Source organism: Pelodiscus sinensis, chromosome 8 (genome assembly GCF_052426305.1).
Source record: "Pelodiscus sinensis isolate ZL-2025 chromosome 8, ASM5242630v1, whole genome shotgun sequence".
Taxonomy (NCBI): domain Eukaryota; kingdom Metazoa; phylum Chordata; order Testudines; family Trionychidae; genus Pelodiscus; species Pelodiscus sinensis.
The window spans coordinates 71,693,564-71,711,218 of NC_143059.1; the positions used below are offsets into that span (position 1 = coordinate 71,693,564).

The window sequence follows — 17,655 nt, forward strand, 5'->3', positions numbered from 1 at the left end:
TTTAAAAGGGGAAAGGGAAGCAGAGAGAGGAGGAGCTGCCAAAGCTTGGGGAAGCCAAATCAGCCAGAATGCAGAAAGTGCACCAAAGCGTGGATGCTCAAGAGCTCTGGTTTACCTCCTAGCAATGTTCCCTCTGATTTTTTCCATCCGTGTGTGGAATAAGTTTTGTTAAGTACACCAAGGCATGTGCAAATGTGCACCAACAACAGAAACAAACCTAGCGGTGGGCACTCTGCTGATCAGCTGGGCAGCATTTGACACACTCCCGGGTGACTGCCCAAGCGCTTGGCTTATAAGGAACACTGCCCGCTAGGCATGATATTTGATTACTGCTTAGTATTCAAAATGAATTTGTTGCTCAAAAAAATTAGCCTCTACAGTATTTGACCATGAGCCACTGTTGCAATGAGTTCCCCAGGACGAGTACAGTCCTGACTATGCTGTTCTCTTTTTAAACCCACAATGGACTTCAAGGCTTTAGAGTAATATTTCTTAACCACTAGTTCACAAACCAGCATTGGTCCCCAAGATCGCCCTGACTCAGTTTAGGAAGGCAGCAAGCCAGTCCCTGTTATCAAAAAAGATGGAAAACACTGCATTAGAGCATTGGTGAGGTATGAAGCTTATCTTTAATCCTGCGCTACCCCTTCTTCCATTACATTTCTTTCTAAGCAGCACTAAAGCAACAGCAGAGGTGCGCTCTCACAGAAGCTCTGGGTTTTGTCCTAGATGTATTATCATCCGATCATTAAAAGATACCCTCGTATGTTGTGCAAGTATACTGGTGTTAAATCCCACGTTTTTGCCAAATTCTAACCTATTTACATTCCGCCTCCCTGATTTCCCACAACATTTCAGATGGACAAAACAGTCCTTCCAATCCAGTGCTAAGCTGTTGTGCAATTTTAAAAGCGCCTCTGTGTTCCTCCTCAGAGATATCTGCATCAATTCCTGTATATGGAGTATAATATACTGTACTAGTAAGGTGGATTTTTCAAAGCACCTAAACTGCACTGAAAAAAAAAAAAAAAAAAAAGAGAGACTTGTGACCTGTGGCCTCATGTCCTGGGGCCAAAACAGCAAACCTACCAATTAGGTGCTTTTGAAAATTCCTCCCGCAGACAGTAAATGGCTTTAGTGTCCCTTCTTCAAAAAGGTAACCCTAAATTACTGTACAGAATAGAAACCTGAGCATTGTCTCACTGACGAAGACACTACTCATAACCAAGGTTCCCAGGATCCTTGACGGCAGTGAAGTAGGACATTCATTTTCTAAATACACTTCTACCGATATTACTTTCCAGGTTCCAAGTCCTAAACACTTCACAGAGAAAACATTTTTTATGAATACAAATGTATCCAAGTTTCACAGGGACTCAGAGCCAATTAATGTCTTGGGTTCCCATTTTCTAAAACATGTGTGACTGGAGTACACAATAGGAAGAGTTTTGTTTCAAGACATTCCATTGCATTATGGATATTGAAGTCTCCATTACATATTTTGCTCCTGCAAAGTGTATCTGCTTTGTTACAGGCCAACGAACACAGGTGAGTTTGAGCTGTGATTTGTTAAGATTTCAAGGCTGTGTTCCCTCAGTTGATTAGCAATCACCACACAAGCCTCTATCAGCCCAAAGCTATGTGGCAACAGAGATGAGATAAGGCAGGAAAGAGCAACCCCACACATAACTAGCCTCTTACCTCCTCCAATCTAAAAAACTTATTTTTGTGAGGCATTTTTCAAGATTCAGCACGCGCACGGTTAAGGAGGGTCTCCCCTTCAGTCATTCCATTAGGTGAAAGCTGCCCACAGTGTTTTCAAGTGTAGAGAATGATGGGAAGGAAAACAGTTTTGGATTGCACCAGTGACTCGCATTCACCCTGGTGAGACAGGCAAGTAAATTCATTTCACAAATAGAGAAAATAGTCACCAGAGGTTAAAGGACTTGCCTCAAGACATGGAACGAGTCTGTGGTGAAGGCAGGATTAGAACCCAGAACTAGGGATGCAATAGTGTAGTCGATTAACTGATAAGCAAAAGCTTACATGTTAATGCTACAGACCAGTGTTTCTCAACCATTAGTATGAGTATCCACAGGGGTACTCGAGAGGAGTCTGGGGGGGTACGTCAACACAACTGAAATTTGGAGAAAACTGAATGTTTAAGTTTTACAGCACTTTATTATTTGTGTACTTTTTACACCCCAAAGTTTTATTGCCTGCCCGGCTACAGTTAAGTTGTTTAAACAACTGTTTTGCAATGGTAGAAAAGAATGTTGTGTGTCTGAAAACTGTAGGTCCTGGGGGTACTTATAATTTACTTTTTAAAGGGGTACTTTATTAAAAAGGTTGAGAAACACTGCTATAGACTACATGCATCTCCCTTCCCCCACCCTTGCGAGTAAATTTTTTAGCTCAGGCCGAGTCACGGACCTACCCTTGCTGCATTTAAAGTGTATTAGGAGCCAGGCAGGCAGGCAGCCCAGCTCAGTTCTGGCTCATGCCAGGTGCAAGAGCTCAGACACCCCCTTAGAAAGGGGCTGCTGCCTCTATCAGACACAGCAGCACTGAGTGACAGGCAGCCGGTCCACAAGGGGAACTAGCTTCCTTCATGGACCAACTCCTGCTGGCACCCTGCGTTGCTGCCTCTGATACAGTGGCTTCCAGCCCCGCCCCCGATGACTATAGAATAGTCAAGTAACTGATAAAAATTCATGAGGTTACTCGACTATTAAATTAACCGATATTTAACATCCCTACCCAGAACGCCTGATGTCTAGTCTCTTGGCCTACCTACATTCCGCCAGCCAGAGCAAAGACCAGACTACGAGGACAGGCTATGCTTTTGCTTTTCTGACAACACACTCACAGGAGATGCAAGAAAATTCTAGAGGAGACTAACAGGAAAGATCAAGATCTTGGGCTGATGAAGTAGGTGGAAGAATAAGAAATTAAGAAAATAAGCTAAGCGCTTACTATACTTTTGACACCGCCACTTGAAACCGACTTAGGCTAGGTCTGGTTGCCAAACCTTCCCAGTGTAAAGTGCTGTCAACACGCAAAAGTCGCCAGGTGAAAACCGAACAAACTTGTCTTTCTCCCTCCTTTTGTTGACATTTCATGGCCACATTGTCAGCACAAAGCAATGTGGGTAAATATCCCACAGTACCTGGCGTCACCTTTGGTCGCTAAGCATGGTGGAAATGAGTAATGTAGCGTTGTGCTTTTTTGGAACGTGGTAAACGTCCTGTCCGCCACCTCTGCTTCCCAGCCCTCGGTGGGAAGCTGGCTTACTTTCATGCCACTTGAATGACAATCCTTGCTGAGAACTCCAGCATCTGCTGAGAGAAATCATGGATCCCACAGTGGGGAAAAGGACACCACCAAATTGGCTTTGAATTGGGCCGTCACAGATCAACAGTGCTCTGTAGACTGTCGCTTTTGGGCAAGGGAACCCAAAACCAAGTAGTGGGATCCCATGGTCATGCCGGTATGAGTTGAAGAGCTGTGGCTACGGAACTATAGGATGCGTAAAGCAACTTTCCTGGAGCCATGTGCCAAGCTGGCCCCTGAACTACAGTACAAGGACACCCAAATGAGAGTGACTCGCTCGGCAGAGAAGTATGTGGCCATTGCTGTGTGGAAGCTGGTGACGCCCACTTGCTACCGTTCAGTTGCAAATCAGTTGGGATGTCTACCATCAGCGCAGCACTTATGCAAGTGTGCCGGACAATGTATTGCGCCTAGGACTGTGACTCTGGGAAGTGCGGATGATACAGTTGCTGGCTTTCCAAACTGTGGCGGGGCAATCGATGGCATGCACGTTCACACTGTAGCGCCACCCCGCCTTGCCTCGGAGTACATCAGGCGTAAGGGGCACCTCTCCATGGTGCGCCAGGCGCTTGTGGATCACTGTGGGCGTTTCACAGCCACAAACAGTGGGTGGCCTGGAAAGGTGCATGATGTAGCCTAAGTTCAGTGGCCTGTTCAGAGAGCTGCATGCTGGGAAATTTATAGTGAGGGATATGCAAATGCCTTAGAGATCCTAGAGTATGCAGCTTACCCCTGGATCCTGAAGCCTTACGCAGGGCACCTAGACAGCACTAAAAAGCAGTTCAACAACAGGCTAAGCGGATGCCACACGGCTGTTGAATGTGCCTTTGGGAGATTGAAAGCTAGATAGGGGGGTCTCTATGGCAGGCTGGAGGATCTTATCCCTCAGGTGGTGGGCACTAGGGATGTTAACAGATAACTGGTTAACCAGTATCACCCTTAACCACCATCCACAGAGAGCCCTGCCCCCTGCCGGCCGAAAACAGCAGCCCTGGAAGTAGGGGGCCGCTGCAGTCTGCCCACACCCCTTTAATGTTTAACCAATTACATGGGATTTTACATGCCTGGTAGCCACATGCTGTCATAATTTGCGAGTGTAAGAGTGAAACGTTTGGCCACGGGTGGAACAACGGGTCAGTGCCCGAATGCAGTTTGAACAGCCAGACACTCGTGCAGTCAGAAGAGCCATCAATATCAGGGAGGCTCGAAGGAACCAATTTAACAGTATGGGGCGCTGACTTTTCTGTGGGGGAGAGGGGAAAAGGGTTGCTTCCCTGCCTCATCCCACTGCTCATCCCGAGTGACACATTCCCATGAAATCCAAGGGATATTTCAGGCTTCCACCAGGGTCAGAGACACTGGTGTGGGTTGTATTGTAACAATATGGCTTTTCTGTAGCCATGTTGGAAGGCCTGAACCAAAGCCACCTTCGCAGACAGACTGAAGAGCAGCAGCCATTAAATGTAAGGCCTGGAGTCTCATACTCACATTCCATCTATGTTGTATTCAAAAGTGTCACACCACGCTATGAGGAGGGGGCTTTGTCCTCATAGCTCCCCCACTGCCACCAGATAAAGAAACAAATCTCAAGATGGGTAAAGAAAACGTAAGTCACACCAATCTGTCTGGCAAGAAACTCCTTATCCATAGAGAATGTTGTGCAATCCTCATTCTATGATCACGGTCATTACACTTTCCTATTCTTTGTCTGTGTGATCGCGGTCTGGTTTGTAACTGTTTCTGTCTGTTGTATAATTAATTTTGCTAGGTGTAAATCAGTTAAGATGGTGGGGTATGATTGGTTAGGTAATTTTGTTATGATTGGTTAGTAAAATTATAAGGTATAGCTAAGCAAGACTCAGGGTTCATTATATAAACTGGGGTACAAGAAGGAGATCAAAAAGAAGATCGGAAGTAACAAGCAGAAAGAAGGAAGCAAAAGGCTGGAAGAAGACCAAAGGGAGACAAGGAATCCTGAGAAAAAGAACTCACCTCCAAGACCCAGCCTAAGATAAGAGCTGTCAGGACTCTCCTGCACAACCATGACGTGCAGCAGCTAAGATCGAGAAAGACTGACCTTGCCTGGCCAACAGGGAAGCCTGCCTACCTTTATCAGGATTGGTGAGCATGACACTGTGTGCTTAGCATGTGCATTCTGCTTGTTTGGGAATTGTCAATACACAGAGGAGAAGGATATTACTGTGTGAGGCTCTTTCAGTGGCTAAAGATCCTGCAAAACCAGCAGGAAGTTACACCCTGAGCCCTAGGAATTGGGTAAGGGTCGGTGTGTAAATTAAAAGGGTTGCACCTTGAGCCCTAGGAACTGGCTAAAGGTGTGTCCCCCTACAGTGTGGAAGGCTTAGAGAAATTTGTGCAGGTAACAGTATCACACAAAATAAACCCATCACATTTGTCTTTATTGATGTCTTTCAATCAGGATGCTTGGTGGTAAGGGACATTAGGAAGCCTCATAACTGTGTTACCATCCAGCTGTTTAAGCCACAGCTGCTGCAGGTGGGCACGGAAGGGTGGATGCTGTTTAAAGAGTTCTGCATGTGTTGAGGGGGGACCTCTGGTGGTGTTCCCTCTACATCTTGATAAGACACTTGGGCATCTCGTTTTGATCTGCCACATGCCATTTAGGGATGTGAAGGTTTAAGCCAATGAAATGGGATTTTACATCCCTGGTACTATTCATGACAAAGATTGCAACATTTCACTAACACACCCCTCTGAACAAAACTTGTCACTTTTATTGTTACCCTGGAGGTGCACACGGACCTCTCCAGACTCTCTGACCATGGTGAGTTTTCAATGGGAGTAGAAGGGGGGAAATGAGTACTGGGCACGGGGCCCCAAGAAAGTACAGGCTAGCTTTGTGTAGCAGCTGCGCTTGGAAACAATTTGTAATAATCCTACACTCGTCCCCAGAATGAGAGTACTCTGGCTGACACATCCCTGCTGACAGTTAACAGGCAAACCCCGGTTCAGCTTCTGCGTGCGAACAGGGGTGCCCCGCTCCTTCTGCGGCCAAACACCGTGCCGCCAGCAGCGCAGTAAGAGGAATGGTTTGGGAGAGTGATGCATCACAGTGGTGGGGAAACGGCAGCCCGGCCGTGGACTCTCCATGAGAAAATTGATCAGTACATCAGGCAACGCTTCCATACCATCTCCTAGCAAGGTTTTATTGATACCTGCGTGTACATAGACTCAGGCAGGGCCTCTTAGTGTCGTGGGCTGCCACGCCTCCCTCCCCCGGCCGTGCTAGAGCAACTTTGCGCTCCACGTGACCATCAACTGGCCCAGCCCTCCCCCTCCTGCAGAACAATGTACCTTCATGCTCCGTGTACAGCTGCGGAGAGTCCTCACCACCACTAGGACCTGAGAACAATGCCTCCCTGCCTGGGGCACAGATTGTCACCGGATTGACCCTAACCCCTTTGTCATCTTCTAGCTCTTCATCAACAATTTCTGTCCCTGGGACAAGCGCTTCTGACTGTGCTATGGGAAGTATTCACACTCCCCTTGGGTGTGGAAATGGGGCCCCTCCCAGAATTGCTTCCAGTTCTTTATAAAGAACGGCATGCTGCGGGTGCAGCACCAGACCAGCTGTTGGCCTTCTGGTAGGCCTGCTGGGAGACCCTATATCTTGGCTCTGCATTGCAGGATGTCTTGCTCACACCCCTTCTCACACAGGGCTCGTGACTGCACATGTCCCAGTTCCTACAGGTCACTCATAGCTGTGATTGCACCGATTCTTCATCCCACACAGCGATAAGATCCAAAAGCTCTGCATTGCTCCAAGCAGGAGAGTGTTTTTGAGCGATACCCACCCCTGGTAGGGATGTAAAATCCTATTAATTAGTTAACCGATTAAATGGGAGTAGACAGGGGCTGCTCCAGCCAAGTTGGGGTGCTCTCTGCCCGTGGCGGACCCTGCAAGGCTGGAGCAGCCCCTGTCTGCAGCGGACAGGTGGGCTGGCTCCAGCCCCCACTGGTTAAACATAAAAAGTGATGCTTGTTGGGTAGCCATTCACATCCCTAATCCCTGGTTCCCTGAGAAGACGCCATGAGGACCACTTCACAGGAAATGGATTTTAAAGTTCCCGAGGTTTGCAGGTGGGAGGGGCGCGTTTGTTTACGTGGCTGCAGAGCAGCAGAGTTCTAAGTGCTGGCCAGAGTGGGTAACTGGGCTTTGTGGGAAACATGGTTGAGGTCAATAAACTCGACTAAAAACCTACCGTAGCACACACTACGTGCTGGTCGACAAAGGCCAGAGAAGAGAAAAGTCTCGTGCTGAAGTGGAAGTTTTTTGTTGCCAAAATTGGGTGTTTGGCATGCCTTTTGTTGTGTGGAAATGTGGAAGCTCTCTGGGTTGTGTCCCCAAAACTGGGTTTGGGCGCCAAAACTTAGGGTCTCACAGATGAAATGCTAAGTCCTGACACATGGAACGGAATCACTGGTGACAGAACGTCTGCAAAGGCCATTTTATCTAACATTTAGATCCGAAGTGTCTATGGAAAGATAGTTTAGAGAAAGCATTATATGAATCCAGCCCTCTTCCCACGGGGTTACCTGTGTGCAGACTGCTTTCTGGACGGGCAGTGAGACACCACGCCAGCAATGAAAGGAACTCATGCTATAGATGGAGACATTTGTCACAATCCTTGGCTCCCATGCAGACACAAAGACATGACTGAGTAGCCAAAAAGCACTAGATGCCTTCCAAACACACAGTGAGACACGGCCCATGCCACTGAAGAGGTTACTACTTAAAGAATTGTGTCTAATCTATCTTCAAACATTTAGCAGCCTGTTACACGACAAGATCCTAGGTATTGCCAGACTGGCTCCGATCCAAGCGCCATCTAGTTCAGTGCCCTATATCTGACAGTGACAGGTATCAGATACTTCTACGGAGGGTGTGAGAACCCTGCATAGCAGATTTGGTATAATCTGCCCCCCCCCCCCACCCTAGTGCTCAGCCTGATCTGTGAGATGAGACCTCTTGGAACAATGGATGGTTCTGGATGACAGGAGCCAAGCTAATGGTGTACCAGTACTATGGGAACAACCTACTGGGGTTGTGCTGGATTCTCCATCACCGGCAATTTTCAACACCAAGACTGGATGTTTTTTTAAGAGAAATGTTGTAGTTCAAACAGGAATTAATTCAGGGAAGTCCAATGATCTATGACATACTGGAGTTCAGGCTAGATCACAATGGTCTCTTCTGGTCTATTAATCTTAGAGAATGGATTCCATAACTCATTACCATTAATCAGAAGCATCGGAGAGTCATGATAGCCACAGAAGTGTCGAGTCCCTTTTTGAATGTTACTCAATTCCTGGCCTCATCTTTTGGTGACACGCTCCAGTGCTAATTATGCATCGTGTACAAATACGTTATTAATTTTGCATTTTCCACATTCTAATTTCACAGACTATTCCTTATCCTTGTGTTACTGAGACCAGCAGAAGTCCTTGATGTACTTTTAGACCTTTGGTATTTTATATACTTTCACCATTACCCTTCTTATTTCTCTGTGTCGCGTTGTAGGCACATCCCGTTCAGGGGTTGCAGGTCACGTGCGCCAAATAGGGGGTTATGCCTCAAGTGGCTAGAGTAGATACTGCTTTCTTAGGCGCTGTGGCATAGCAACAGGAGTCCTTGAGGTTGCCCTTGCTCTCTGGGCAGCATGGCCTAATGGCTAGAGTCCTGGAGCAGTGTTCACACTAGTGTGGCAATAGTGTAGTCGATTAACCAATTAACTGATAAGCAAAAGCTTACAGGTTAATTCTATAGACTACGCATTTCCCTCCCTGCACCCTTGCCAGAACATTTTTTAGCAGCCCAGCCAGGCCGTGTCTGGGATCTACCCCAGCTGCTGGTCTGCATTTAAAATGTATTAGGAGCCAGCCTGGCTCAGTTCCAGCTCACGCTGGGTCCAGGAGCTCAGACCCCCCCCTTAGACAGGGACTGTTGCCTCCCAGTGCTGCTGCCTCTATCAGAGGCAGCAGGACAGGGTGCCAGGAGGGAGCTGGTCCATGAAGGGAGCCAGTTCCCCTTGTGGACCAGCTGCCTGTTACTCAGGGCTGCTGCCTCTGATACGTCTGGCCCCGCCCCCAAGGACTATAGAATAGTCGACTGATAAAAATTCATGAGGTTACTCGACTACTCAATTAACCGATATTTAACATCCCTAGCTCACACCTTCAACACAGAAGTAGGGCAAGGTAGGGGGATCTGGGCTCACCATTCTCCACGGGGTCCCGATTTAGGGTCCCAAGAAGCCAGTAGTCCATGATTTGACTTGGTTTCCTCTTTTTACTGTTGTATTCGCTGGGTAGCTCCCTATCCTTGGTTCCTGCTCGTCTGAGGTGTGGGCCTTCTGGCTCACTTTCGTCCCCCACGATCAGCAGAGATTCCACCATCAATCTCAACTGGCTTGGCCTCCATAGTCTGTGGCTCCAGCAACCTCCTGGCAGAAGCCCACAACGTGCCTCTGCTCTCCCTGTCAGCCAGCCCAACTGAGCTGGGCCACTCCCTTTTATATCCTGTCACCACGCAGAGCATGCCCATCAGGGTGAGTGGGCAGAGCCTCTTTGGCCCACAGCATGCAGTTTACCTCCGCTGGACCACTGGGGGCGGTTTCCACCCCGTCAGTCACCTTTCTAAAACAAACAACCTCGTCTTTTCAGTCTCTCTTCACACCAGTTGTCTACATCCTGGACTGTTCTTGTCACCCTTCTCTGAACCTCACCTAAATCTGAGCGCGCCTTTTTGAGAGCAGTAATCTGTACTGTACACAATATTCCAGGTTAGATAGTGCTGATCGAGAAAGACGTGCTAATAGGCTTCATACCATTCCTTATACATCTTAACGTCTTGCTTGCTTTCCTGACTACAGCTGCACACTGAGCAAAGGTTTTCACAGAGCTGTCTGCAATGATTCCCCGCTCTCTTTCCTGTAGAGATTCTGTTAATTTAAAACTCCGAGGGAGACAAGTAGTTAAATGTTTTCCTCCAAAGTTCATTACCTTGCATTTATCAACACTGAGCTTCACTTGCTATTCTGTTACCCGTTCACCTCGCTCTCTCCGAGTTCCCCACAGTTCTGTCTGGTTCCAACTAGCCCAAGTCATTGTGTCTCATTTGCACCTTTTGCTTCCTTACTACTCATCCTTTCCGGATCGCTAACAAACATAATTAGACAACACTGGATCTGGTATGAAATCAAGAGCCACTCTACTATCCTACACCAGGATGAAAGTTGACTACTTAATCCTACTCCGTTTTCTGTCCAATATAACAAACAGCACAAGGCGAATAATGTCACTTTACATATGTAATACCTCCTGCCACAAAAAGGATCCCAAAATGTCTCTGAGTAAGTTGAAATAAACTATGACATACAAGAAACACTGCAGCCCACTGACACGCCTGCCACTCACGTTAAACGTAACCCTGGTTTAATAACGCCAAGCAATACTTTACAATAAACATCCAGAGACCACTGTAATGGACTAAAGTGGGATGTTTAGGAAAAGAAGAATTTTGAGCAGAATAAATTTGGGAGGAGATTGTAGGCAAGCCAGATAAATATCCTTTGTTGGAATTTGGCCCAGATAAGACACATATCCAGCAACACTATACCAAGCCATTGGTTCAGAAGCGACTCGGAGGGAAGAATGCCATCTACTGGATGATGATATTTAGATTCAACTGCTGACCTCACCCAACCCTGTTTGGCTTGTAAGGACAGGATCAAAGAACATGGCATTATGGCTGCCAGCCATAGTTAGTTATAACCAGCCACACTGGCCTTATAAGAAATGTCTGGGTTGTATTTTTAAATAAGTTGGTTTGGTTTGGCTTTGGTTAATTAAAAACCAAGGTTTTTTTCATTGTACTAGATTCTCAGAAAGATAATTATGAGTCCAAGTTAAAAGCAGCCCGAGATACTCCCTTGCCCAGCCCCTCCAAAAAACCACCACCAGGGTTTTAAACAGGATACATTTAACATTTTCAAACCAGATTTTACATTTGCTGCACACAGATCGATCTACTCCTCAGCAAAGGTATCAGTGACAATTGCGTAACACTTGCACAGGATTCTGAGCTTGCAGCCATGTACAAAACAAGAGCTTGAATTGATAGGAACACACGCTACGCACAGGTGGTCAGCCTTTGCAAACAGCTCAATTATGGAGCAACTATCACAGTACAAAGAGTCCTTCGTCCAACTTGCCGAGTTACTTTGAGGTTCCCATTTGGAGAAAGTACAGCATGTACTTGGATCCTCACTGTCTCCCGCCAAAAGCTGCAGAAATCAGTGAGTCAAAACCAACGCCAAAGATCTTGTAGCAGAGGTGCAACACAACCCATGATTATATACACAACAGATTTCATCCTGGAGGCTCTCAATGCACTTTTAAAGATACAGGAATAACTTCACCCATTGAATAAAAGTGTCTAGGCCAACAAAGCTCTTCTGCAGTCTAAAACTATTTCTACACTAGCATTTTTATCAGTATAACTTACATTGCTCATGGGATGTGAAAAAAAATACCCCCAAGTCACATAAGTCACCCCAAGTCATATAAGTTACACCAACAAAAGGCCCTGTGTGGACAGCACCATATCAGCAGGAACCTACCCATATAGCTACCTCCACTTGTCAGGGCTGGCTTAATTATGTCAACAGGAAAGCGCTCTCCCTTCAATAGTACAGATGTGCAGTTGCATGGATACAGCTGTGTCACTATAAGGACTCTACCTTAGATGTGGCTTAAAAAGGCCCTGTGCCTGCCCCGACGTCCATCGGGGAATTACGTAGTTTTTACTTTCCTCTGATACTTCTGCCTAGAGGCAGGTGCTAGATGCAGACTCACCTCAGGTGAAAGGTGGCCTCTGTTTAAAAGCCTGCAGCAATGTTATACAAAAGTTTGGAACATTACGTAGACATGCCAGACTATGATAATGCTTGACAAAGCTCCATAGCTAAAGCTGCATTTTGCACTTAAAGCAGGCATTCAGCCTCCTTATGTACAAAGAGTAAAGGGCATCACCACCAAAATTAGGCCAAGTTCAAAAATCAGTGTTCCGAGACATTTTACAAGTGAATCCATCGCACTGAGAAGATCTGTAAAATATGCCCTTTACGGTCTGTCAGACTATTTTGCCTCAAAATGATCTTAAAAGTAAACAGGCTCTTCATACTTTTCATATGAATTATACTTCACTGAAATTTGTGCACAGGCTACACTTCACAGAATATAGCTGTAATTAAACTAAGAAATCCAAACAAGCACCCACAACGTTTATTCAGCCCTGCAATGGTATGAGACAACAATCACAGAATTATGATTAATCCATTTTAGAGATTATGGATCAAGATTTGACAGAGCTGAATTTCAGAGAGATTTATTCTTTCCACTTTCCTCTTCTGATGTCACTACAGAGGGCAGGTAAAGCACCCAATCAACCTTAACTCTGAATTTCTTGATCTGTAGCAGTCATTATTAAAGATAATTGCAACATTTAAACCCTTAATTTACTAATCCACAATCTCAAATTTAAATTCCAGTTTACTGGACACATCTGAAATTACAAGGAAAGGTCAAGGAGACAGATAAATTAAGCACACTGGAGTCCAGATAGTATAAAGCAATATAGTAAGGGTAACTATAGGAATTTGTTGGGTAAAGACTACCAGCAGCCTGAACTATTATTACGCTAAAAAGCAGAACTTCCTGCAACAGAGCATGCTCTCGGGAACATGCATTTGGTACAGGCTCATCATTAAGCGCTGCATCTACTGAATTACAAAATACATTCTCTGCAATAGCTCAACATTCGTTTGGTCTCCCAGTCCAGGTGCTGCCCCATGCCAGCTTCACACAATCTCTTTGTAAGATTGGAAGGAATCAGACATGACATGGATGCAGATGTACATGAATAAAATGTTGTCGTAACTTTTATTTTCAAGATTTCACGTTTCTGATGACAACTCATCATAGGCAGTGGAATTACATAGGTGTTTGAGAATGCAGAGGTAACCTAAGATCTAAAATAAGCAACATAAGCAAATTTTATATATAGAAACAAAAACTATACAAAGGAAACTTGCAAAATATCTTCTCGCCTCTATCTGGTCTCCATCAGAAATACATACTATCAAGAACAATGTTATCTTCACCATGAAATACATTAACTTTTTTAAGCAGTCTATCCATTGTCTCGCTGTCTTCTTTCCGCTACTCCCACCTCTCATATCCACCAAGGTCTATTTTGCTGTTATACTGATTTAAAAGATGAGACCTACAAATTGCTTACACGGGTAATCTAGGAAAAAACGTGCTTGTATTCCAGTTGCCATTTACTCCCTCATCAATCCCCTTTTGTTTGAGGCACCTGTTATCCAGAGACATCTGTTTACTCACTTTATCACATCTTTGTGCATAAGGGAACACGGAGATCCACGATTTTTGAGAAATAATACCTCTCCTTCAATGACACACTGCTGAGATACGTGGTTTCCATGAAGCTAAAATATTTATTTATATTATTTCCTAAAGGAAGGGGCAGAAGTACTATCACTTAGGTCATTAAAAGGCCAAGTGTAGACATAGCATAGAAAACACAATAGGGTACAATTCTTCACTAGCTCCCATAGGAAAGAGCATGAAGATGTAACAGATCTATAGTTTCCTACAGTCACAGAGAGGTGCAGAAGAGACCACTGCCTGCTGTATTTGAAAATTTCAACACTCCAAGCCTGCAGCCTTCATGCCACTCAGCCAAGAATGATTTTTTTAACCACTTTGGCAAATATATAAAATCAGGAGGAGGGTCATCAATGTTGTGGTCACAGTCGGTCAAGAGCGGGTGCGTTGTTTGAGTTTTGAGCTTACCACAAAAATGTTTGGGTGACAGTCTGCGGCCTGGGTTACCCGGGAAGTCAGAACGTAGTAGGATCGTAATAACCTGCTCTGGACTTTAATTCAACTCTCTGTTGAATTAATTTACAGGTCTGGGGCTTGGCTAGTTATTTTTCCCCCCTTTTAAACCAGGGCCCTTCAGACAGACCCCCCCCCCACACACACACTGAGACTGGCAGGGGATCAAGGGGTGGGACTGGCATAGGGCAAGGGGGAGAGGCAGGAGAAAATGAAAACACAGAGGCAGAAAGAGGGGTGAAAGCTGGGCAGGAAAGGAGGGGTGACCCATGAGGGTCTGCTCCTGCCCCGGGGAGCTGGGCGGGAGGGGGGCGCCCCTGGGCCGCGCAGGATGGGAACACCCCCCCAGAAAGGAGGGGAAAGCGGTAACCTGGTTACACCCCTCTCCCAGGGCTGGGGGGGCAGAGGCGGGGGGGCACCGCCCCCCCAAAACACCCCCACTCCCCAAAACACCCCCCACCCCCACAGAGCAGCACCTAGGCCACACCCCGCACCCCCCACTCAGGCCAACCCCCCCCGGCCCGGCCCCCTCCCTCAGAGACCTGCCCCCCCACCCCGTTGCCCCCCCCCCAGCTCCCCGCCCCCCCGGGCTCGCCCCCCAGCCCCTACCTGGGCGGGCTCCACGCTGGCCGGCAGCGCCTGGGGCAGGGCCTGGAAGAGCAGCAGGGCCATGGCGCCGAGCAACCCGCTCTCCATCCCCCCCGCCCCCCGCCTGCCTAACCCTGCCGCGGCCCGGGACGGGACGGGACGGGAGCAGAGCGGCGCCCCGGCTGCGGCCCCGCCCACCTCGCGCTGCCATTGGGCCGCCCACGCCCCGCTCCGCCCATCATTGGCTGGCGCCGCTGCCGCTCGTGACAACCCCCCTCCAGGGGCGGGGCGACGGCGGGAGCCGCCATCTGGAGTGCGGCCCCCTGGAAGAGCTTTTTTTTTTTTTTTTTTTTTTTCCACCCCGGCTCGGCCGCCATCTTGAGAGTGGCGGAAGCACAGGAAAGGGGCGGGAGGAAGTGAGCCCAGAGCCATGTCCACCAGCACAGCCATGTGGCCTGCACCATGTGCCCATCCCCCATGGTCCTGTCCCTCCCTCCACTGCTCCCCTGCCCCCTCCGCCCCACTGACTCCTCCCCAGTCGGCGGGACTGCTACCAGCACCCGCTGCCCGCCCTGGCCGCGGAGCCAGGCTGCCCAGCGCCCATCCTGCTAGGGTCGTGAGGCCCTCGTGGCCGGGCCGTTGGGGCTGCTCCGTGTGCTCTTACCCTCTGCTACACAAATTCCACCAGCGCAGACCAGCATGTCGCAATGTGAGGGTCCTGATCCAAAAGGAAGATGCGGGGAAGGGGGGGGTCACAAGGGTTTTTTAGGGGGAGGTAGCAGGATTGCTACCCTTCTGCGCTGCCTTCAGAGCGGGGTGGCCAGAGAGGTGGCTGCTGTTGGCACAAGGCAATAAGGGTGGCCATACCCTGCCATAAGAACAACGAAAAGCCTTGTGGCACCTTAGACTGACACACTGATCTGGGAATGAGCTTTCATGGGAAAAAACCCACTTTGACAGATGATGATGATGATGATGATGCTGATGATGATGATGATGATGATGATGATGATGATGATGCTGCTGCTGCTGCTGCTGGGGGAGCCTCTACGTTCAGAGATGGGCTCTCCCGGCTAGCAGCAACCCCTCTCCAGCTGCCCAGCTCTGAGAGCTGTGTGGCCATCAGCCTGTCCGCAGCGGGGAAGGGGAAGGGCAGTTAGCCCTCAGTGCTGCCTGGAGCACACCAGCCCCTCCCCCCCCCGACCTTAGAGCCTCCCAAATGCACTGTGCAGCACTCCCGCAGCAATTTAAAAGTTCTGGGGCGGTTTCAATCTTCGTTTCCCTCTCCCCATCTCTGTCAGCAGGCCTGGGCAGCAGTACTGCAACCCCTCCCTACGATAACCTTGCAACCCCCACACATCTCCTTTTTGGGTCAGGACCCTACAATTAAACCATTGTGAAATTCAGATGTAAGTAACTGAAATCATGGCATTTAGGGTCTTTAAAATCCCATGACCATGAAATTGACCAAAACGGACTGTGATTTTGACAGACCCCCACAGAATGTCCAATAGGTTTGCCTAAAAAGACAACCTCCTCTCAGCATATTCTCCACTGAGCTTGCTGCTGCCATCCTGCATGCGCCGCCCGCAGAGCACATGCTCCCGACTGTTACCAAATGCTTGATTTGAAAGCGTCACTGGAATCTGCCTGTGAAACCTAAAGGGAAAAACTGTGCTCCCATTAGCATCGGCATTAAACCTGCTGTCTTAGGGCTTCTCCTATTCTCCTGGCAGGATGCTGCACTCGGGTTGGGGACTGGGAGTCCTAGACTACGTCTATACTGCAGCGCTATTGCGGGATCCCGAAATAGCTACTCTGCATCTTCTGAGCACACCTGTTATTTCGAAATCTCACAGGCTCGCCATTCCGACATCCCGGTAAACCTCATTCCTTGAGGAGTAAGGGACGTTTCAGAACGGCGATCTATTGTGAAATAAGTGCCGTGCAGACAGCGCCAAATTTCGAAATAAGCTATTTCGCGCACCGGCTGCAGTGTAGACACACCCCTAGACTTGACCTGTGACATGGCACGTGGCTGGCTCTCGTGTCCTGCTTTGTCGATAGAGTTAGAATGCTGTGTAACAAACACTGGCTGACGCTAACAACTCTGGGCCAGGTCCTTTCTTTTCAACGTCCTAAAGCCACGAAAGGGCGGTGAAGGTCCCTGGAATCACGGCCTTCATCGGATATTATGTTTCTACCCTTCACAGGTGTGAAGAAAAGCTTGAATCAGCGGCTGCCGGGTGTGCAGCCAGCCCCAAGCAGTACAAAGGCTGGACAACTCCATTCATCTTTACTTTAAAAGCTACTTTAAAAGGTTTCCTACCACCCCACACAATCCTCTGTTCAGCTGGGGAGGGACTGAGTCCTTCCTCTTCCAGGGCAGGCCTGAGCCTGCCTGACAGTGTTCATTCGAATATTTATGTCCACATGCGGGATGAATTTTGTTAAGTACACCGAAATTGAGGCAATGTGTGACACATAACAGCCATACTAGGGCACATCACAAAACTCTTTCCAGTGCACATGAAAGGTGGATAGTGGGAGTTGGCCAATGGGATCCCGAAATAGCAACTCTGCATCTATTGAGCACACCTGTTATTTCGAAATATCACGGGCTCGCTATTCTGACAGTGGGGCAGAATGTTGGGGTGTGAGCTCTGGCTGGGGGTGCAGGCTTTGAGATGGGGCCAGGGATGCAGGGTTTGAGGTACAGGCAGGGGCTCAGGGCTGGGACACTGGGGGGGGGGGGGCAGGGAAGAGGGAGGG

General features: G+C 48.0%; 1 protein-coding gene across 2 annotated transcripts in view; it reads right to left on the bottom strand.

The window, feature by feature from the left end:
• The window catches only part of WBP1L (WW domain binding protein 1 like), a 93,081-nt gene extending 77,972 nt beyond the window's left edge, over positions 1 to 15,109 (bottom strand). The window contains exon 1 of one of the 2 annotated variants that reach the window (XM_075935566.2): positions 14,905 to 15,109. In XM_075935566.2, the coding sequence (XP_075791681.1) occupies positions 14,905 to 15,094 (190 nt within the window). In that variant the 5' untranslated portion in view covers positions 15,095 to 15,109. The remainder of the gene's footprint in view (positions 1 to 14,904) is intronic. The other variant, XM_075935565.2, reaches the window with a different exon arrangement.
• Between the last annotated feature and the right edge of the window lie 2,546 nt (positions 15,110 to 17,655).